Here is a 22,754-nt window from a genome sequence, read left to right as displayed (position 1 = left end):
TTAATTTTTTTAAAATTTAATATATTTAGTTTTCAGCATTGATTTTCACAAGAGTTTGAACTACAGATTTGTCCCCATTTCTACCCTCCCCCCTACTCCAAGATGGCATATATTCTGGTTGCCCTGTTTCCCAGTCAGCCCTCCCTTCTGTCACCCCACTCCCCTCCCATCCCCTTTTCCCTTCCTTTCTTGTAGGGCAAGATAAACTTTTATTTCTTTTTCATTTAGATTAGGTTCGTGATGGGAAAAACTTCTTACAGTTTTTGCTTTCTTCGCTTGGTCATCATAGGCTACTCCTATAACAGGATAAATATAGAAAAATCTCCCTCCCAACCCCAAGTATTCATGGTTGTTCCTTAGTTGTTGAGCCAGACATCAAGAGCTTTGTACCACTCTCCCTGTTTTTGAAGGAATGAAGGATTTTCATTTTATGAATTCTCATTTGTCCTACTGTCATTTTCCACTAAAATTTAATTTCTAGAAATTGGAAAATATTGCAGACACTCATTTTAGTTGGCATTACTTAAAACAAAGATTTGTAATGTTTAAGGAAAAAAAGGCCTTTGTGTATTCATTGCATTTTGATATTTCCCAGATATTTTTCATTTTACTAGCTTTTTCTCAAATTTTCAATGGAAACTTTTCCTATAGTATTACAAATTATTTTGAAAAAATAGAGATTGCCTACTAGCTTGTTGTAATGAAGGTATATGGCCAAACAGCCAGTATTTATTATACCTCTTTCTTCCCCCTCCCCCAACTTTCCCACTGTAAAGGATGAGCTGTGCCAGTCTATACCCCATATTCTTCTGAAATGGTTCCCTAGATCCTAGCTCTTAGACACTTACCAAATGTTTGAATTAAAGTGAATCCTAGCAGTTATTTCCTCATTTGACCCTTAAGCCTTTATCAAAGTAAAGAAATCCTTTACTAGATGTTTCCAGACTATACATATGACAAAGTATCATGGAAGGTGACTTGTGTTCTTTGTAAGATGTGATCATATCTAAAAACATCTCCGACCAATAGATGTCTGCTTATTGATGCTTAGAAGAATTTGTATGACTACAGGACCCCCATGCTGGTACTACAAAACTGCCTTTGAACTTAGAGGTTGGTAGCACAGAGATATCTCTGCCTTGCTGGTTATCTCTGAAGAAATAGACAGGTGGCCTCTTAAAGGAAGGCAAGCGGCTCATTTGTATACATCCATCACACTAAAGTTTAACAGGGGCTTTATGTGGACAACTTCATCTTATCCTTATGACAAGCCTCTGAAGAACATAGTATAAACAGTGGTATTCCCATTTTCCGGATAAGGGAGCTAAGGGCCAAAGATTTGAGTAACTTGCTGGCATGGGCAAGTTGCAGAGCCAGGAACTAAGACACAGCTCTTTCAGTTTCAAGCCCAGTATTTTTTTTCATAACATAATGTTGCTTCTTTAAAATGACTTTCTTCTATTGTTATTCCTCTAAAAAGAACACATATACACATATTTATGTGTATCTCTGTGTGTGTGTGTGTGTGTGTGTGTGTGTGTGTGTGTGATCTATCTCACGGCACCTGGCACAGTGCCTTCAGCCTTAATTCAGGTATTAATTGAGGCTGATTGGATAGTGGTGGGGTCACTTGATATCTCATGTCATTGGATTTTAAGTTGCTCGTAGTTAAGACCTGAATCTGCTCTGGAATAATCCAGGAATGCTGCTCTGTGCTCGTCGGGTCCTCGGACAGCACTGTTGAACGATGGAGATCCTGGCGTTCCCTGGTGGCTGCGTTAATCTATTAAGTTAAGCTGTTATACCATGCTCGGCTTGATTTCTCACCCTCTAAGATGATGACCAGAAGATCTGTCTGTCTTTGCCCAGGTGATCTTATTCTTGATCATGTTGGTGATGCGAAAGCGCGTCGCCCTCACCATCGCCTTGTTCCACGTGGCAGGCAAAGTCTTCATTCACTTGCCACTCCTCGTCTTCCAACCATTCTGGACCTTCCTTGCCCTCCTCCTGTTCTGGGCGTACTGGATCATGACTCTGCTTTTCCTCGGCACTCTGGGTGAGCAAGCGCGGTATCGTGTGTTTTAAATGGTAAAATTGTTTAGTTATATTGATTTTAAGAAATTAAAAATACCTGGAAAAAGCAGTCAACCTTCCAGCAGCTCCTGGCTGAGGTTTAACAAACTACCAGGCAGGCCGGAGCTGTGATGGTGCCTCAGATTGCTAACAGTACAGCCTTTTAAAACAAGTCCTCCAGATACAGATACAGATCAGATAAGAAGTGGGAGTCCATTCTGGCTCTGAGTAGCCATTGTGCTGCTCGTGGAACTTGGATTTGGTCCAAGGTGGGTCCGGGAATCAAATAGTCCAGACCTCAAAGGCATCCTTCCAGATCATACTGGAACCCTAGAACCCTAGAACTAGCTCTTATCTAGACCTGCACCTCAAAAGCTGGGCCTGAACTGAATTAACCAAATAGAGTAGAAGGGAGGGGGAAAATTGTTTGGGTAATAAACTTGGTACATTTACTTTGCCTCCTAGGCCATTTTGAGGATGTCTTCTGTGTATGTATACTAAAGTGTTCTAACCTGGCAGAGGGATGGGGGTGGAGAATAGCTGTCTCATTTTAGTGAAAAGTTCTACATAATTATTCTTTGAAATACTTAAAGAATGTATCCATCCCAATTTAAAGATTTCTTATGGAAAGGGATAGTGATATAAAAAAATCTGCTGATGTGGTTTACAGTAGTGAACCTGGTAACTCTCAAGTTTTGAGCTCAGCCTATTAGCTGTGTAGTAAAAGATTACCCAAATCTTGACTATTAATGATTTCTGTGGTTTACAAAGTGCTTTCTTCGCAACAACCCAATGTAATAGGTAATTCAAGTATCACTACTCCAAGAAACCAGACTTAAAGAGGTTACGTGACTAAGTCCAGATCATATAATTAGTGGGTTTCAGAAACCCAGGACTTCTGACTACAAGACAAATGTTTTTTTTCTATTGGGCCATTTGGCCTCACTTTACTAGATATGAATGCAACTACAAACTACCATCCTGTGAGGAGAAGTATGTAGTGCATGGTACATCAATATAAGGATTATTTTGAGTTGGCTGTTTTTTGATACATGTTGCCCTGCATGTCATAGAATAACATGATTTAAAGCTAGATTATTTAATCCCCCTCATTTTACAACAAAGGAAATTGAGGCCAGAGATGTAAATGACTCGCCAAAAGAAGTAGGTGTTCTACCCTCAAATTCAGTGGTTTTTATACTGCATCACACCAGTTCTTCTCATTCATTCTCTTACAAAGAGAATAGTCTGGCTGTCCCCAGCTACTTTCTCTGCGCCTTCACAATTTCTCAGAAAGAAGTAGAAATAAAATTTTCCTCAGTCGTTTCAGTTGGGCCCCATGTTGCATTCTTCCTGAGCCAAGCCAAGGAATATCAATTTTGGGGCCACCTTTAGGCTGAAGAAAGGTAATCCCTGACCAGGGACAGGCAGTGGGGTTCAAGGAATGGGTATAAATAAGAAAACTAGTGTTCATAGCTAGGGATACAAAGTCCCAAATTCTGAAATCGATCAGAAGTCAAAATATCGGTAGGGCCTGGGAATTGTCCATTTCTCTAACTTAACTTGATCCCCCAAAACAGAGATAGTTGTATAGCTACTTGCTTCCACAGTCTAGTATAGTTAAGGATAGTTAAGCCTTTTTCTGAGCCATCTGCCCCTTTTGGACCATCTGTTCAGGTACTCCTATCCCTGATTTCTCACTTGTTCCCTAAAACCCTTGGCTTCATATTCTCCTTCCATCACTGTACATCTCAGCGGAAGCTGGGCAGGCAGCCTATACAGGAGTTGGTCTGTTTCTTCCAATACTTTTGTGTTCCCCAGGCTTGTTGAAGTGTCCTAATCTTTTATCTTCTGGACCTGACCATTGCCTTTGTTCTTACTTACAGGCAAAAAGGTGACCAGAACCTACTGAGCAGCATTTCTATGTAATCTTCAATATATATCTCTTTTATTTTTTTTTAAATTTAATCCATGACACTATAATGTGGCTAAGAATAAATTATGAAAAAAAAACTATTAAAGTTATGATTTCTTTGAGGCTTGACCCTACTCGAATTTGACTTGACATGATAGCATAGTAACATGGGGATTTTTCTCAATCAGATATTTTTGGTGCGTTGGCGTAATTTTAATCACTAAGTGAGTAGCTAATAAACTTTGAGGGGTTTTTTTTTCCTTACAAGTTTGTAATTCATCTCAGAATCAAGTTAGCGCTTTAAAATGTTTGCAAGTTACAATTTTTATTTTGCATGGTAAGTCTAAAGATAATATGAAGTGTTAACAAATACATAAATCATTCATTTTTCATGAGACCATCTTTAAAATGAGATTAGACTTGATGATCTCCAAAGTCCCCTTCACCTTTAAGTCTTGTGATTCTGCGATGTTATTGGCCGAGCAGTTTTCACTGGATGGTTTTCTAATCAGTTCAGCGAGTATTTATTGATTATATACTATATTCAGAAAAAGCAGAGTTCTTTATTGACCAGAGCAGCGTGAAGGAGTTGAAACTAAAGCCTATTCTTGCAGAATGCGTGGAATCTAAAGAAGCAAACTGATGGTGGAAAAGGCATTCCAAATACGAGAAACAGGAATAAAGAAGGCATTTTTACTGGAGTGACAGGAGAGATATGAATTAGGCCTGATTATTGAGAAACTTGAATGCCAGGCAGGAATTTGACTAGTCAGTGTATGCAGTTCATTACAGGTTTTTAAATGAGGGAATAACAGAAAGCGTGGTATGATGGATAGAATTCTAGAGCTGGCATTAGGAAATCTCAGGTAGAATTCGACCTCCAACAGTTCCCAGCTTCCTGACCACAGACTACCGAGAGAGTTGATTGAAATGATGGATGCAGAGGACTTTGAAGCTCTAAGTAAACATCAGATGATGATGGTGAGGCTCTGCTAGGGTGTTGATAATGCAAACTACCAAAGAAGAGAAGACTTGAACATAGTGAAGAGTCAAAGATGACTCAGATTTTTAGGCCTTGGTAAACGGTGGTATATATTACAGATAAAAGTGAGAAAATTAAGGAGAGAAAATGGTTTGATGTATAAGTTATCTTTTAGACATTGAGTATCTTAGATTTGCACAAATATTGTTTCTGACCCAATTGTTTGATTTTTAAATTTTTTTAATTTCCACCAACCACTTTTATTTATCATATACCATAGCCTCATTTCTAATCTCCCAGGGTTACTACTATGAGACTGCCTTTCAGTTGAGACCAATATGTTATAAAAATCTTTGGTACTTGTATATTTAAAACAATTTTGGTAGTGGGGGCAGGGGTATGGATCTACTTATTAAAATCTCTTCTGTAGCAGACATTGCTGAAATTAGGTTCTAATGTAACCATTTCCTTAAATTACTTTTTTCAGCATTGTAAATTTTCCTATTCAGATAATATATTTCCTTCATTTTAATTAGTTTAGTTCATACATAATAAAATTTAGATGATAATCTATAAACTCCTTAATCATCCTAATGAGTAAATATTTTGGAAATGTTACAATTTTATTTTAAATTTGAATGGTTTAAGAATTTTATATTAATCTTTCCTTTATCATCATGTGGGACCTTTTCATTCTTTTAGCCCTTTAGCTGTTACCAAATATATATTCTTCTGTTATAATAATAGTGCTTTTGAAATACATACTTCTTTCCATCTGGCTGCTACTTTCAAAACAGAGCTGTGTGTTTTGGTATTCTAAAGGTGTTTAACAAGTTTAATAAAGGCAACCTCCCATTTTATACAATTATTGTGAAAACCCTATTGAAATAAATGGCTGAAAAGTTTGAATTTGGAGCTCTATCCTCACAATGAAAGATTGTCCTTTCTTCCCCAAATCACTATACCTAGAAGGTGGTTATCCTATAGAGTTACCAGTTTATTTCCATATCATGAGTTCTTAAGTTACTAGTATTCAAGAGTCTGTTTCCTTTCTCTTCCATTATAACACTATTTCAGAAGGAGCCAGGGCTAGGGAAGGAGAGAGAGAGAGAGGGCTCTTGGGGAGGAAAAGAGTGTGTTCTCAACATTCATAACCTCAAAAGTCTAGGCTGGAAGGAACTTCTGGGACCATCTAGTCCAAACCTCTTATTTTATAGGGAGGAAATGGAGGCTGAGGGAAGTTATATGACTTGTCCAAGGTCTCACAGTTTAAGGTGAGATTTGAGTCCAGGTCCTCCGCTTGATAAAGGGACTTCTTCACTGGGAGCTCCGCCATCAATGAAAATCAGAACTTTGGTTCCAAAAATTTATATGAAGAAAGTGTAACACTGCTTTCTTCATTAATCAATGTTGCAATCCTGGCAAGATTTACTTAACCCGGCTAGTAATATAAGTAGAGATGATAAGAGTTAGAAAGCAAGCAAGGGAGATAGGTCTACCAAGAGAGTTGTTTTTTTTAATTTTTGTCCAGGAGCTTTTCAACAGTGTAAGAACACTGGAAGATTAAAATCTCCAAGAACACTATGCAAGGGTATTAGTGATATTACGGTTGCCATCCCAGCTATCCTTAGTCCAACGCAGCCACCATTGCCTCTGCCGCCGCTGGTAACAGTTCGCACACCTAGTCTAGGTGACCCATTGCCATTGCTACAGCATTCAGATTGGCTGCTCTTTTGCCACTGTAGAATCGACTCTCAGCCTGGTTGCCCTGCTCTTCTAGAGCTACCCCAGCTAGGCTAGAGGCCTCTAGGTGAGAGCTCTAGTGTCCACCTTGAGCTGCAAAGTTCCTGCTTCTGTAACTCTCATTCAGGATGTAAGGGACCTTTCTCCTATCACTTCCACCCCGAATGGATGTAAATAAAGCAAAGTAGTTGAATGAAAGTAAAATAAGTAAGGGAGAGGGACAAGAAGGAGCAGGAGTGAATTCTCTCTGAAGCTTGGAGGCTACTACGCAGTAACAATAACCTCTAATTCCATTATTATTTCCCTGGAAGGAAGAGGAGTAAGAAGGAAAAGGGGGTGAGGTATAGCAAAGGAGAGTTAATAAAAGATCCAGGGCCTTAGCCTTATGGCTAAGGAATAGCCATGTAAAATGTGCCCATTGGCATCCGCTGTAGTTCGATTCATTTTTCACCAGAACAAGACAAGAGATCCTGCCTACTATTGCAGTTATGCACATTTTTAAATCGATCTTTTATTTTTTTCCAATTACATGAAAAACAATTTTTAACATTTTTTAAATTTTGCATTACAAATTCTCTCCCATAGCTCATTAAGAAGGCAAGAAGTTTGGTATAGTTTATACATGTTCAGTCAAGTAAAACATATTTCCATATTAGTCACATTGTGAAAGAAAACACAGACCACCCCCTGGTAAAAATACCAAGAAAAATAAAGAAAACAAAAAAAAATATGCTTCAGTCTCCACTCAGGCTCTGTCAGTCCTTTCTCTGGAGGGGCACAGCATTTTTCATCATGAGTCCCTCAGAATTGTCTTAGATCATTATATTGCTGAGAATAGCTAAGTCATTCACAGTTGATCATCATCCAGTATTGCTGTTACTGTGTATGGTGTTCTGGTCCTGCTCACTTCACTTTGCATCAGTTCGTGTAAGTCTTTTCAGGTTTTTCTGAGAGCATCCTGCTCATCATTTCTTATAGCACAATAGTGTTCCACCACAATCATATATCACAACTTGTTCAATCATTCCCCAACTAATGGGGAATTTCCAATCCTTTGCCACCACAAAAAGAGGTGCTATCAATATTTTTGGACACATGGGTCCTTTACCCTTTTTAAAAAAAAAAAATCTCTTTGGAATACAGACCTAGTACGTGTTGCTGGGTCACAGGGTATGCACAGTTTTATGGCTTTGGGGGCCTAGTTCCAAATTGCTCTTCAGAATGGAATCAGTTCACAACTCTACCAGAAGTAAACAAATGTTTTTAATTTTTCATGTCCCTTCATTTAAAACTCCTTTTAAAAAGTGTTAGAAAAGAGAAGAGTCTGTGTTAGAGAGAACAATGCATTTTTATTTTTATAAAAATATTAATATTACTATTTCAATTTCTAATATGGTAAATATTGATAGATACAGTACACATAAATAAACTATTTGGAGGGAGGCCTTGATAATTTTTAAGAGTATAAAGAGGTTCTGAGACCAAAAGTTTTCAGAACTTTTTTTTTTTGTGGTTTTAAGCTTTACTAGTTTTTTTAAAAATTTAATTTATTTATTTTTAGTTTTTAACATTCACTTCCATAAGATTTTGAGCTGCAAATTTTCTCTCTCTCTCTCCCCTCCCCCCACCTCAAGACGGCACGTAAATTGATATAGGCTCTACATGTGCATTCATGTTAAACCTGTTTCGCATTAGTCATGTTGTACAAAAGAACTAGAACCAATGGGAGAAACCACGAGAAAGAAGAAACAAAAACAAAAAAGAGAGGGAGAATAAATAATATGCCTCAATCTGCATTCAGATTCCATAGTTCTTTTTCTGGATATGGACAGCATTTTCTGCCATGAGTTTTTTAGAGTTGTAAGTCTTTCCAGGTTTTTCTGAAGTCTGCCTGCTCATCATTTCTTATAGCACAATAGTATTCCATTACATTCATATACCACAACTTGTTCAGCCATTCCCCAGCTGATGGGCATCTCCTCAATTTCCAATTCTCTGCCACCACAAAAAGAGCTGCTATAAATATTTTTGTACATGTGGGTACTTTTCCCATTTGTATGATCTCTTTGGGATACAACCATAGAAGTGGTATTGCTGGGTCAAGAGGTATGCACAGTTTTATAGCCCTTTGGACATAGTTCCAAATAGTTCTCCAGAATGGTTGGATCAGTTCACAACTCCACCAAAAATGCATTAGTGTTCCAACTTTCCCACATCTTCTCCAGCATTTATCATTTTCCTGTTTTGTCATGTTAGCCAATTTGGTAGGTATGATGTTGTACCTCAGAGTTGTTTTGATTTGCATTTCTCTAATCAATAATGATTTAAACCATTTTTTCATGTGACTTAGATAGCTTTAATTTCTTCCTCTGAAAACTGCCTATTCATATCCTTTGACCATTTATGAATTGGGGAATGACTTGTATTCTTATAAATTTGATGCAATTCTCAATATGTTTTGGAAATGAGGCCTTTATCAGAGACACTGGTTATAAAAATTCTTTCCTGGTTTTCTGCTTCCCTCTTAATCTTGATTGCATTGGCTTTGTGCAAAAACTTTTCGATTTAGTGTAATCAAAATTATCCATTTTGCATTTCATAATGTTCTCTATCTCTTGTTTGGTCATAAATTCTTCTGTTCTCCATAGATCTGGTAGGTAAACTATTCCTTGCTCTCCCAGTTTGCTTGTAATATCAGCCTTTATATCTAAATCATGTGCCTATTTGGACTTTATTTTGGTATATAGTGTAAGATATTGGTCTGTGCCTAGTTTCTGCCATACTATTTTCCAGTTTTCCCAGCAGTTTTTGTCAAATGATGAGTTCTTATCCCAGAAGCTGGAGTCTTTGGGTTTATCAAACAGTAGATTACTATAGGCATTTGTGTACCTAACCTATTCCACTGGTCCACCACTCTGTTTCTTAACCAATACCAAGTAGTTTTGATGATTGCTGCTTTATAATACAATTTAAGATCTGGTATGGCTAGACCACCTTCCCTAGAATTTCTTTTCATTAATTCCCTTAATATTCTGGACCTTTTGAGAACAGTGTATTTTATCTACCAGATAATGAACAAATCAAAGAAAACCTGACCCAGCAAATTCTTCACCATAACTAAGGGATAAAACTTCTATAAAAATGTCTGTTGAAACATTACTAGAAGCAATGTAAGATATATATTTAGATATGTTAGTATGGATTCTCCTTCCAGTACAGATGATAATTCCTCTTCACCTTTTCATCTTATCTAATACTTACTTCTCCATAGCTTTCATAAATCTTCCATAGAATATGCATCCAATATGAGTACTAACATAACATTTAGGTTGTTTGTTATGTTTAATTCTCACTACATGACTGTCTCATTCCTTTTCCAAACCTGTGTTTCCTTTTTTATGCTACTTCTTATGTGCAAGTCATCATTGCTATCAAGCTGCAGCCTCCTTATACATCCACCATTTATCTTTCTTTTTCTTTTTAGCTCCATGTAAAAATACCAATAGATAAAGTGAATCATCTGGTAAGATTATAATCTAGTCTCTCCCCCCGCCCAAAAAAAAAACCCAAAGAAGCAGAGAAAGCAATTAAAGAACAATTCATGGGAAGGCAAAATAACACAGAGCGACCAAAACCAAATTGAGTCAACTAAAGATCAATGAGTAATGAAAACAAAGTTGAAGAATAAGCTCATAACATAACAGGACTTAAAAAGCAACTAATAGAAATGCAAGGTAGAGTAACAAACCGAGAAGAAAAAAAGTTTGAGCCTTAGCTTGATTAGGATTCCAGGGGACATCAGAAAAAGGGGGGGAAACCCTAGATATTATATTTGAGGAATTATTTGGAGACAATTTCCAAAGAAGGACAAGAGCAGCCCATATACCTCAAGTGAACTGGATTCATAGAACTTCAGCATGGAGAGATACAGAATTCAACTCTCTGGCAAACATAACAAAGATACAATTCCAGAAAGAATATAGAGATTATCTGCCAAAAAACATCTATTAAAATCTCCTTAGACTTCTCAAGAACAGCACAAGAAAAGCAATGAAGCTAGAATGTGAGAATATATGGACCTAAAAGACCTGGAATTAGTTTAGAGATCACATATCTTATAAAATTGAGCATACTATTTGAAGACAAAATGGATATTCAAAATTCAATAGGTTGGAGCCATGGCCATTGCTTCCTTTCCCATGTCGTTTTTCCCATTCCTGATTGTCCGTGGGAGGGCAGCTCTCAAAAGACAACACCAAGAAGCATGATACAGAGATGGAGGAGGATGACTATGATGAGTTGGATAAGAAAAGAAATCATAGGTCTTTGCTGAGATATGTTTCTGAAAGTTTCCAATCCAAAGCTGTAGTTCTGAAGGGCTTTGTGACTCTGCTTTATGACCACTTCTTTCATATTCCTGATTCCTCCATTTGTCTTAGAAATGGAAAAGCAGCAAATGGAGCAACAATCAACAGCCATAGTAGCACCAGATAGTCCTGGGTCCTGTCATGTGTAGAGCTGAAGGGATGCTGGGGCCCCACCTCTACTTTCAGAAAAGACTTAAAATAGAGCAGCTATGTCTGACTTTCCTTGGCAAGGGAATCTTCATCTAAATTGGGTTTGAACTTAGCATTTGAGTTTTGGGTTTTGGGGGAGTTTGGGGTTGGTTTGGGTTTCTTTTTTGGTTGGGAAGGACAGCACATTAAGCCCTCTGAACAAAACCTTTCTGTCTCCTCTCTAGAGAGGCACCTCTTTCATCTCTGCCTTCTATCCATGAAATAAATTTACAAATTAAATGCAACCCCAATCAAAATACAAATGGGCTTCCTCATGGACCTAGATAAAATCATAACAAAACTTAATGTAAAAAATACAGACAAAAAGATGATAAAGGTATACTTGTACTTTCAGACTTTGAGATATATTACAGAACAAAATTTATCCTGGACAAATTTTTTAATAGTACAATGGAACAGAATAGTGATGTGAGTAATAGAACAAAATATATACAAAAGGATTAATGTTTGATGTGCCTTTAGAAAATAAACACTGGGGAAAGGATTCATTATTAGAATAAATGAAATGGAAATAAATAACTTATTCTTCAAGTTTTCTCAAAATCTCTATCTCTGACCTGCTTCACGTGTCCAAAGATCTCCAAGGGATCTTCATAATTTACTCCTCTTTATTCAGCACAGATTTTTCTATTTCTCCTTCTATTCTTGACCCTGACCCCTCAGAATCAGAAGTAGAATAATCTCAATACAAGAAAAATATATAATGAAGGAAGAAAACTAGTAAAGGAGGAGATGGCAGATATAATAAGCAACCTAACATGAAATTTCTAAAGAATTCGTGAAAATACCTATTCCCAAATAAATAGGTTTGGAAAATTTTTTTATCATGAAGTAGAAAATTATCAGCAAATGTGAATATTTCTATATTATAGAAGGGACAGAAAACGGGCAATGTAATAAAACCACGAGTCTATTACATACGGCTTGTTTTTTTTCAACATATATTAAATTGAACAAAGTAGTAGCAACATTACCCTACTTGTCTTTGCCCCCATCTTGCCTTCCTTCTACTCTGTTCTATGTGTTTTTAAAGGGGTGCTTCATAACCAAATAAAACTGTCACTTCTGGTTAGAAATGGAAGTATTCTTTCTAATTTAATATATGCACTTCCTAAGCTGATACTAAATATTCAATTTCCTTCCTCTTTTCAACTTTTTTTTAAAATTAGGTAGTGCTGTTCCAAAGGGTGAATTTGTGGAATTTGAAGTTTCTGGCCCTCTGCAATACATGTGGTGGTACCATATGGTAGGGCTGATCTGGATAAGTGAATTCATTCTAGCCTGTCAGCAGATGACTGTGGCAGGAGCTGTAGTAACATATTATTTTACAAGGTAAGAACTTGAAGTTGTCTGAAATTTCAGAAGTTCATTGAAAATAACCAGGGACCCAGCTCTCTCAAGGGTGTGTCTTAAATGCTTGTTAACATTTCTTAGTGCTTAGCAAAATAATTAATCTTACTGTGTCCTGCATAGGACATATGTAGATATTTCTTTATATGTGTATACCTTCTGCTTTGGAGAACAGTCACCTAAAAGACTGGGAAGTCAAGGTTTTTTTCTCTTGAAAATAGGATTTGTGAATTGTTGAAATTCTATAGAAGTGTTGGGATTAAAATTTTGTTCAATTCAGGGCTCGGGGTCAAATCCAAGATTACATTGCTTCCCATAATGATGATTTGCCTTGATGGATGTTTATGTTTTTATTTATGTGTTCTGTAGATCGTGAGTAGTAAATGCCTTCAAAGCACAGTGTTATTTAACATTCTTCTTTAGTATTGGAACCAGTGAACTCCATGAAAGCTTTCAATAAAATTATCTCTTACTGAATTATTGATGTTGTAACAAATAAAACTTTTAGATTACCTCACCAACATTGACATTCTTTTAAAATGTGTTTTGCTACCTTGTCATTTTGTAGTGTTAGTAAACTAGATAAAGATACCCTCTAAATTCTAGAATTTGAATAAATTTATTTCATGGCCTTTTATGGCTCTATTTGATGATAACATTTAATATTTTCATTCTTTGAGATTGAATTGTTCTTTACAGTGTTGGCTTTGTGGTATTTTTTAATAGGGATAAAAGGAATCTGCCATATACTCCTATTTTGGGGTCAGTGAACCGGCTTATCCGCTACCACCTTGGTACTGTGGCAAAGGGATCTTTCATTATTACTTTAGTGAAAATCCCACGAATGATCCTCATGTACATTCATAACCAGCTTAAAGGAAAGGTAAGAAGTGAATATTTCTTCTGCATTCTATGAGTATGCTTGTAGGACTTTGCATTTTAATTTGTTGTTGTTGAGTCATTTCAGTCACGTCTGACTTTGTGACCCCATTTGGGGTTTTCTTGGTAAAGATACTGGATTGTTTTGCCTTTTCCCTCCCCAGCTCATTTTACAGATAAAGGAAATGAAGCAAACATGGTTAAGTGACTTGCCCAGGGTCACATGGCTAATAAGTGTCTGAGGCCAGATTTGAACTCAGGGAGGTGAAGCTTTCTGACTTCAATCCCCACTCTGTGCCACGCTGAATCGTTATTTAAGTAGATGTAATTACCTCATTGAGAGATCATGGACTTGTGAATAAAATACCAGACTTGGAATAAGGACCTTCGCTGCACTTAGCTTTGTGACTGGGAACAACTCACTTAACTTCTGACATTGTTATGTGCCTTAGGCAACTTTGTAGGATTTGCTACGTTGTCACTCATTATAATCTGCTTTGGTAAAGACAGTCCGATGCCAGAAGTTCTCTGCACTAAAGAAATCAAAACTTCTTTGTATATGCATGTAATACCATCACTGAGTTTTAGAAAACTGGACTTTGAAAAGTATATAAGTAAGAATCAAGAACTATTAGACTCAGTAAGCCAAAAACACCTAGTAAACAACTCACTATATGGTAAGCCGGAAAGCAGTTTGGCAGAAATTGTTTAGACCAGCATCTCATACCATACACCCACTTGTCCTTTGAACTTCTCAATCACTGTCCTTCCAGACATCCAGGTATGCAACCATGGTTTTTCATCCTCACCTCTTCACTCTCATACACTTTTTATATCCAGTTATTTCTCAGATTTTGACATTTCTATCTGCACAGCGTCTCTCAAATCCCACCCTCCTCTGAGTATACCCAGCCATCACTCTCGGCCAGACCCTCACCATCTCTTCCATGAACTGTTACAAGTAACTTCCTAATTGGTTTCCCTGCTTTAAGCCTCTCCCCATTCTACCCCATTCTTCACAGAGTTGCTAAGTGATTTTCTTAAAACACACATTTGACCGTGCCACTCCATCCCACTTCACGCATTCAATAAACTGCAATTCATTAGTGTCTCCCTATTACTGCTAGCATCAAAATTAAACTCCTTTGTTTGATATGTAAAGGGCACCACAGCCTGGAACTCTCCTATATTTCCTAAGGGATGTTGGTATTGCTTTCCTCCATTGACTCCACAGTCCACATGTACTGGCCACTTTCTGTTCCTCTTCAACAACACTCCGTCTCTCACACCCATTCCTCTGTACTGCCTTCCCAGAATTCTCTCTCCCTTCCCCTCAGTCTGTCAGAATCTCCAGCTCGCTTCAGGTCTTAGCTCAGGAGCTCCCTTCTACAAGAGGATGTCTTTCTCCTTCACCCCAGTTGCTAGTTCCATTTTTTTAATTCTTTCCACGTACATTATTGTAGTCACTGTGTATAGTTTCTCCTGCTTCTATTCGTTATACTCCAAATCACTTTATGTAAGTCTTCTCATGATTCTCTGAATTCTTCATGTTAGTTGTTTCCTACGGCACACTAATAATCTATTATATTCACATACCACAATTTATTCAGCCTTTTCCAAAGGATATACATCTACTTTGTTTCTAGTTCTTTGCTACCAAAAAAATGTGCTGTTACAAATGAATCTTGGCCTATACAGGACACCTTTCTTTTTGATACCTAAGAACACTTGGGGAAGAATTCTTGACTGAACAAGACAGAGGCTATTACTGACGGTAAAATAAATAATCATGATTATATGAAATTGAAAAACTTTTGCATGAACAAAATCAGTACAAGTAAAATAAGAAGGGAAAAGCATTAATTGGTGGAAAATCTTTGTATAAAATATCTTTATCCTTTTTTTAGATAAAAAGGGTCTTTTATCCAAGATTTTTAGGGAATTAATACAAATATACAGACGACGAAGAGCTACTCCACAGATAAATAGTCAAGGGCTTTCTCGAAAAGAATGGCAGACTATTAACAACTATACGAAAGAATGCTCCAAATCATTACTGATAAGAGAAATGCAAATCCGGACAACGTTGAGTTTTTACCTCCCTCTCAACAGTTTGTCGGAATTGACAAAAGATTGAAGTCTGCGTCAGAAGGACGTTATAAAGAACGGTGCGTAAGCGCACTAAGACACCATGAATTTGACCAAGCATTTGGGGAAAAAAGCAGTTTGGAGGGCAATAAAGTGCCTAAATTATCTGTGTGCTGCAATTCAGTGATCCCTCTACTAGTAATGTATCCCTGGAGATCAGAGGTACAAAGAAAGGGCCTGTGTGCGCCAGAATATTAATAGCAACACTTTTTGTGGTTGTAAAGAGCTAGAAACAAAGCAAATGCTTATCATGTGGAACTGCCTGAACACACTGTAGTGCTGTACCCTGAGGAGGGAGTGTGAATTTGGAGAAGCATGAAAAGATTCATGACCTGATGCGTACGCAGAACCAGGAAAACAATGTGCGCAGTGGCTGCCATAAAGCAAACAGGAGGATAACAAAAATGAAGCCGGACGCTGCAAGAACAAGAACTAGACCTGGCCCAGGAAAGACTGAGAAAACGCCCCTTCTTTCCCTCTGGAAGACCCTGTCAGTCAGTCGTGATCAATACGCTGGTTAATTTTGCCAAACAGCTTTTGTTCTCTTTGTTTTTCAATCAAAGGTATGAGGGGGCAGGGGAAGCGATATAAAAGCGAAAGATGGCAGTAAAATTGGATCTAAAAGGTAAAAAAACAAAGAATGACATATTTTTAAAAGCTTGTTCCCCAATAGCTAGATAGTTATATATGAATAACCACAGTCATATGTGAATAATCCGTTTTCAGAAGAATTACAAAGTTTGAATGACCACATGAAAACATGCTCCAGATCACTGATGAGAGAAGTCACACCTCGCACCCAGCCATGCAAATCGAAAAAGACGTCAGAGTCAGTGAGAAGAAAGGCATACCCACACATTGTCAGTAGAGCTCTGAAAAAGTCCAGCCATCCTGGAAAGCACTTCAAACTACGCAAGAACAACGAGTGAAACGGTTCATACATTTGACCCAGTGATTCCCCTGTTGAGCAATTACCCCAAGAAACTCAAAGACAGAAACAAAGGTCCGACATAGAGTCCATTAGTCTTAGCACTACCATAATATTAAAGGAGTAGAAACAAAGACATCCATTGATTGGAGAATGGTTAGAAAAACTATGATATATAAAAATGCTCACTTCACTCAGCAGGGGTTCGTAATGATACTTTCTGTTAATAAATGATGGATATGGAAGGAAGGTGACTTAGCCATACTAGTTCTCAAACTGTATTACAAAGTGGTAATCATCAAAACAATCTGATACTTGCCAAGAAATACAGTGGTGTATCAGTGGAATAGATTTGTGTACAATACACAACAATAAATGACAGTAGTAATCTGGTGTTTAATAAACTGAGAGATCCAAACTTTGAAGACAAAAACTACTAGGAATACTGGAAAACATTTTGGCAGAAACTAGGTATAGACCAACATCTCACAATGTATAGAAACATAGGGTCAAAATCAGTACATGGTTTAGACATAAAGGGTGATATCATGAGCAAGTTAGGGGAGCATGGAATAGTTTACTTATTTATGACCAAATCAGAGAAAAGAGCATTGGATAATTTTGATCACCTGAAATTAAAAAAGTTTTGCACAAACAAAACTAACACAGCCAAGATTAGAGGGAAAGTTGAACACTTTATCTCTGATAAAAGTCTCATTTCTCAAATATATAGAGAATGGAGTCAAATTTATAAGAATCCAAATCATTCCCCAATTGAGGAATAGTCAAAGTATATGAACAGACAATTTTCAGATGAAGAAATCAAAGCTATCTAAAGTCATATGAAAAAATGCTCTTAATCACTATGCATTAGAGAAATGCAAATTAAAACAACTCAGATTGGCTAATGTGACAGAAAAGGAAAATGACAAATGTTGGAGGGAATGTGAGAAAACTGGGACATGGTTGCACTGTTGGTGGGGTTGTGAACTGATTCAGGCATTCTGGAGAGTAATTTGGAACTATTCCTAATGGGCTATAAACTGTGTGTACCCTTTAAACGGGAAAGAGATTTTTTTTAAAAAGGATAAGTTCCTATTTGTACAAACATATTTATAGCAGCTCTTTGTGGTGGACAAAAATTGGAAATTGAAGGGATGTCTATCATTTGGGAGATGGTTGAGCAAGTTGTTGTATATGATTGTGATGGAATCCTATTGTGCTATAAGAAATGATGAGCAGGATGCTCTCAGAAAAACCTGGGAAGATGTACATGAGCTGAGGCAAAGTGAAGTTTGCAGAGCTAGGAGAGCATTGTACATAGTAACAGGAATATTGTATGATTAACTGTAAATGACTGAGCTCTATTCAGCAGATCCAAGACAGTTCTGAGGGACTGATGGTGGAAAAAATGCTATCCACCTCCAGAGAAAGAACTGATGGAATGATGAGTGTAGATAGAAGCATACTTTTTTTTAAACTTTATTTTCCTTGGTTTTTTTTGTCTTTTCTTTCACAAGATGACCAATATGGAAATATGTTTTGCATGACTGCACTTATGTAATGTATATCAAATTGCTTGCCTTCTCGATGAAAGAGAACAGAAGGAAGAGAATTTGGAACTGACAGTTGTAAAAAATGAACATCAACAATTGTTTTTAACATGTAATTGAAAAAATTAAAATTAAAAAAACTAATTATGGATATGATAAATTCAAAAACCTGTAAAAATTTCTATGATCTGATGCATCTAAAATATGCAAAATCAAGAGACCAGTATGCACAATGACTGCAACAGTATACGTGGAAAGATTACTAAAAGGGAGTTGAACTGATGAGTACTTGGAAGACCAGTGCAGTTCTGCAGAACAAATAGCAGAGAGGAGAAGGACTGCTAGGAGAGGACAGCATGTACGTTGTCAGATGCAGCTACTGTATTAGAGGTTTTCATTTGTTTTGGGTTACAGTAGAAGGTTAATTTGGCAGAGGTAGAGAGTGAAAACAGGGAATTGTAATGGCTGTAATAGTAAAGATAAAACAGAAAGTAAAGTGGAGCCTGCATATTTTTTTCCTTAAAATTCCTTATGGTTGAGTTTGGTTCTTCAGTTTTTAAATTCTAGTTCCTTTTTCTCGCTTTCTAGGAAAATGCCTGTGCTCGATGTATGCTGAAATCTTGCATCTGTTGCCTCTGGTGTCTTGAAAAGTGCCTAAATTATTTAAATCAGGTAAGTATACACTAAGTATACACGTCAACTTTCACTGAAAAGAAACATCATTTTTCCTCCTCTGAGACAAAATAATTAGTTTTAATTCATTGAAAGGATTTTTTTTTTCTCTTATTGCATTATATTTGTTAACAAGCCTATATGTTTCAGTCAAATCCTTATGCTAAAGTTAATGTATATTGTGTTCCTCCTGAGGTTTGTTATTGCATTATTCTCCATTTATAATGCATGAATGAAAAATTATTAGGGTTTGACTTTCAGGAAAGTCATTTAGAAATGAATGTAATTGTGTCCTTATAATTAAAACAAGTATATCCAGTAATTAAGTACCGCTTAATAATTTGCCACCCACACCTCTCAAGGCTTGTTTTATTTGTTTGAAATGATTTATAGAAAATAAAATTTGTTTTTGAGGTGTACTTTGTAAATGTTTTAGAGTTTAGCCAAAATGCCATCTTTCAGAGGAAAAAAAATCTCTGTGTTAAGTGCAGAAATATTGCCCCCCCCAAAAAAAGAAAACTTGAATTTTTGTTCTCTGCTTTTGAGGTGTCACATTTTACCATCTGTGACAATGGCCATCTTCATGATATGATTTTCACCTGTTTCTCTGAATTACAACATGTTCCTCTCAGGATTTGAGAAGACTATTCATTTAATGCAATTCTCTTCATTGTTCCTAATTCCACATACTTAACTCCTCCGTGACCCCAGCAGCTCTTGGTTCTCCTTCTAGTTGCATTTCTTCTGACTAGGTGATTTTTTTTAAAGCTAACTGAAGCACCATCCCTTATAATGTTGTTTGAGATCACCACTTTACCAAAAAAAAAAAAAGTTTGACTATTCTTACTGCTTCTCTGCAATCATATACTTCTGTTCAAAAATTAAATGGCTTTCTTTTTATACTGACTTTCTGTATCTGTACGTTTTCCCCATCTTGAGCTCTGGGAGTTTTGTCTTGGGGGAAAAAAAATCAAAGGATCAGTTGTTTCTGTAGCTTTTGAAGTGGGTGGAAATGGCAAATGGTGTTTGAGAACCGGCATCTTCGTTCTTTGAAGAGCTTTAATTTTGATTTCTCATTTCTGACAGACAAACTAGAATACTCTCTGCTGCCTTCTGTTTTCACTGTATTTCCTCTTTTCTTTCTAAACTCTCTCTTTCCCTTTTCTCCCTATCTTGAATGAGATATTATTGTCAGAGTGCTATTCAGCTTCCTTTTTCTCTGCTATAAGATTTGTTTTAAAGAATTACAGAATTACTGTAAGTCATTTGAAACTCCTGACACCGTCTCGGATGAGCTACTTCCCACATTCCTTTTTTTTCCTCCTAGAACGCAGTGTTTGAATTAGGGAATAGAAAATGAGAGCACTATTGATCCTGAAACTATTCCGTATCCATTTAGAGATTTTCCTAAAAGGACCAACCTATTCATAAGCCATTGTCTTTCCTTTTTCCCCTTTAACAAAAACAATGCACAACCCTCCTTACTTCCTTTTCCCCCTTCACTTGAAATAGAATTCTTTTTTAATTTACTTTACACATCACTTTCTTGTGTTGGTAGCAGTAAGTTTTCATGGCTGCTGAGGGTGGTTCAGTTTGACCTGTAGACAAGAATATCTGTTGTACCTAAACATAAAATTATCATCTGCTGAAATAGTAGGTGCTTAGCAAATATTTCCCAAATTAATAATAATTACATTCATATAGCGCTTAATAAAAAGCCAGTTCTTTGAGACAGATATTACAGTTATTGTTCTCCACGTTTTACAGATTTGGAAGCTGAAGCTCACAGATTTGAAGTGATTTGCCCAATCACACAATTTTAAGTGTCATAACATGAATTCACACCCAGGTCATTTCAAAGCCACAACTTCCTCCTAAAAATATTTTCTAATTGAATGTTTTCATGAATTCCTTAAGCAGAAAGAGACCTGTCTAATTGAGCTACACAGCTCAACCGAGTCCAGTCCAACACACATTTTTTTAAGCACCTACTAGGTGCAAATCAGTATATTAAGCACATGATTTCTTATTTTATGTCCTCCCTGACTACAAGTATTTCAGCTTACACAATGGTACTTCTTGGTTTCTTGAATTTTTTCTTTCTGTCTTTTTTTTTTACAGAACTTACCTTTTGTTTTTTTCATCCCTATTCAAAAGAGAGATTTAACTCAGTTTTTCATGCCAGGAAACCATTCTTCTTTGCAATTTTGGTTCATATTTACCTTTATGTATATATATATATATATATATATATATATATATAAATTCATCACCAAGGTGGAAAATGGAGATTTGCTCTAGTGGAGCATAACAGTGTGTGGGTGCATCAGTGATGCCAAGGCCATTCTTAAAGCATCATGGTAACTTTAGGAGGAAGGAAGAGGAGAGATGCTAGATTTGAATTTTATTGTCTCATCTGTCACTTCATAGTGACTTTGGCATATCCTTTTACTTTCAGCCTCAGCTTCCTCATCTGTAAAGTGGAAGGGATTGGATGAGAAGGCCTCTAAAATACCTCTGGTTCCAACAGTCTGTGTTTCTGCTAAGTGGAAAAAAAAACCTAGTGCCCAACTCTACAGCTTATCCTCATTCATGTACCCAACACTATAAGAAATCTTTATTGGTGACTTGAGTAATATGCTAAAAAAATTAAATTCTCTGGAGACACCAAATGAAATGCCTCATAGGATAGAGATTAAAAAAGACCTTGATGAGGGAAAATTAAAGAGAATGATGTTTAAGATGGACAAGTGCAGAGTTGTATGTCGAAGAAAGAAAAGGAAACCCCACCACCCTTGTGGACAGTGATCATATGAAAGTGATGCAAGCCAAATGTGTTTGTACCTAAAGCTGAACATCTCAGGGATTTAGAACTTACCAAGGTGGGGGGGGGGCGGTTAACTTATGTTTTTAATGTAAGTTATTTGACATTTACAAATTGCTTTGGAATATGTAGCATATTTAACCTGTACTATAGACATTCCCCTAAATTCTGTATAGGCTTATAGTTTAGTACTAAATCTAATTTGGAGTTCGTAGGATTATAGTATTTGTAGCTGGAGGAAACCTCAGAGATCCCTTAGTCCAACCCCCTCCTGTTAGAGAGGAGGAGAGTAAGAGCCTGAGGAGTGAAATTACTTTTCCGAGAACATGTAGGTGATAAGTAGCAGCACTGGGACATAGATTCCTAGTCCTCTGATTCTCAGTCCCCTGTTCTTTCAAGCACTCCATGATGCCTCTCTCACACCTGGAACATCAAGAGGGCACAAAGAAAAGTTTTAGTTGAGAGGTTGTACGTGTGAAAGAAGACTAGATGAAATAGGATTATATAACCCAAAAGATGGCCTGATGCAATAATTTTATAGACTATAAAAAGAATAAAAATGAAGGCAGAAGAAGAGCTTCATCTCTCAGACTTACTGAAAACAAAAGGGAAAGGGTTCAAACTGAAACAAGAAGGGACTTAACTTGAGTGAGTGCATATTGACAGGACTTTGGAGGTCCCACAGTCTTCTTCCTAGAGTCTTTTAGAGCAGAATATAGAAGCTTGTCTGTCTGAAATGTTTATAAGTAATGGTGATAATCACAGACCTTCCTGGAAGGCTAGACTTACTGACCTCAAGACAGTTGTGAGAAATATGAAGTGGGAGGATAGGAGAATTGTCGAGAGAGGTGGCTGGTGGTGCAGTAGTAGAGCGCTGGGCCTCAAGTCAGGACATCCTGACATCAAATGTGGCATCAGCTACATCCTAGCTGTGTGACCCTGAGCAAGTCACTTAATTTTTGTTTGCCTCTGTTTCCTCAATTGTGAAGGGGGAGTAACAGTGCCTGCCTCACAATGTTGTTCTGAGGATCAAATGAGAGATTCATTAAAAGTGCTTACCACAGTTCCTGTCACATAGAAGGCTCCATATAAATGCTTATTTCTTTTCTC

The 22,754-nt window shown here is 37.0% G+C and overlaps 1 protein-coding gene across 2 annotated transcripts in view; it reads left to right on the top strand.

The window, feature by feature from the left end:
- SLC44A1 (solute carrier family 44 member 1) overlaps positions 1-22,754 on the top strand; it is a 218,154-nt gene that overhangs the window by 176,268 nt on the left and 19,132 nt on the right. For both annotated transcript variants that reach the window (XM_036738123.1, XM_036738122.1), the window contains exons 9-12: positions 1,870-2,056; positions 12,460-12,622; positions 13,367-13,523; positions 18,737-18,820. In XM_036738123.1, coding sequence (XP_036594018.1) covers positions 1,870-2,056; positions 12,460-12,622; positions 13,367-13,523; positions 18,737-18,820 — 591 coding nt within the window. The remainder of the gene's footprint in view (positions 1-1,869; positions 2,057-12,459; positions 12,623-13,366; positions 13,524-18,736; positions 18,821-22,754) is intronic.

The sequence above is a fragment of the Trichosurus vulpecula genome, chromosome 9, assembly GCF_011100635.1.
Source record: "Trichosurus vulpecula isolate mTriVul1 chromosome 9, mTriVul1.pri, whole genome shotgun sequence".
NCBI classification, from domain to species: domain Eukaryota; kingdom Metazoa; phylum Chordata; class Mammalia; order Diprotodontia; family Phalangeridae; genus Trichosurus; species Trichosurus vulpecula.
This window is presented reverse-complemented; position numbering and strand designations above follow the sequence as displayed.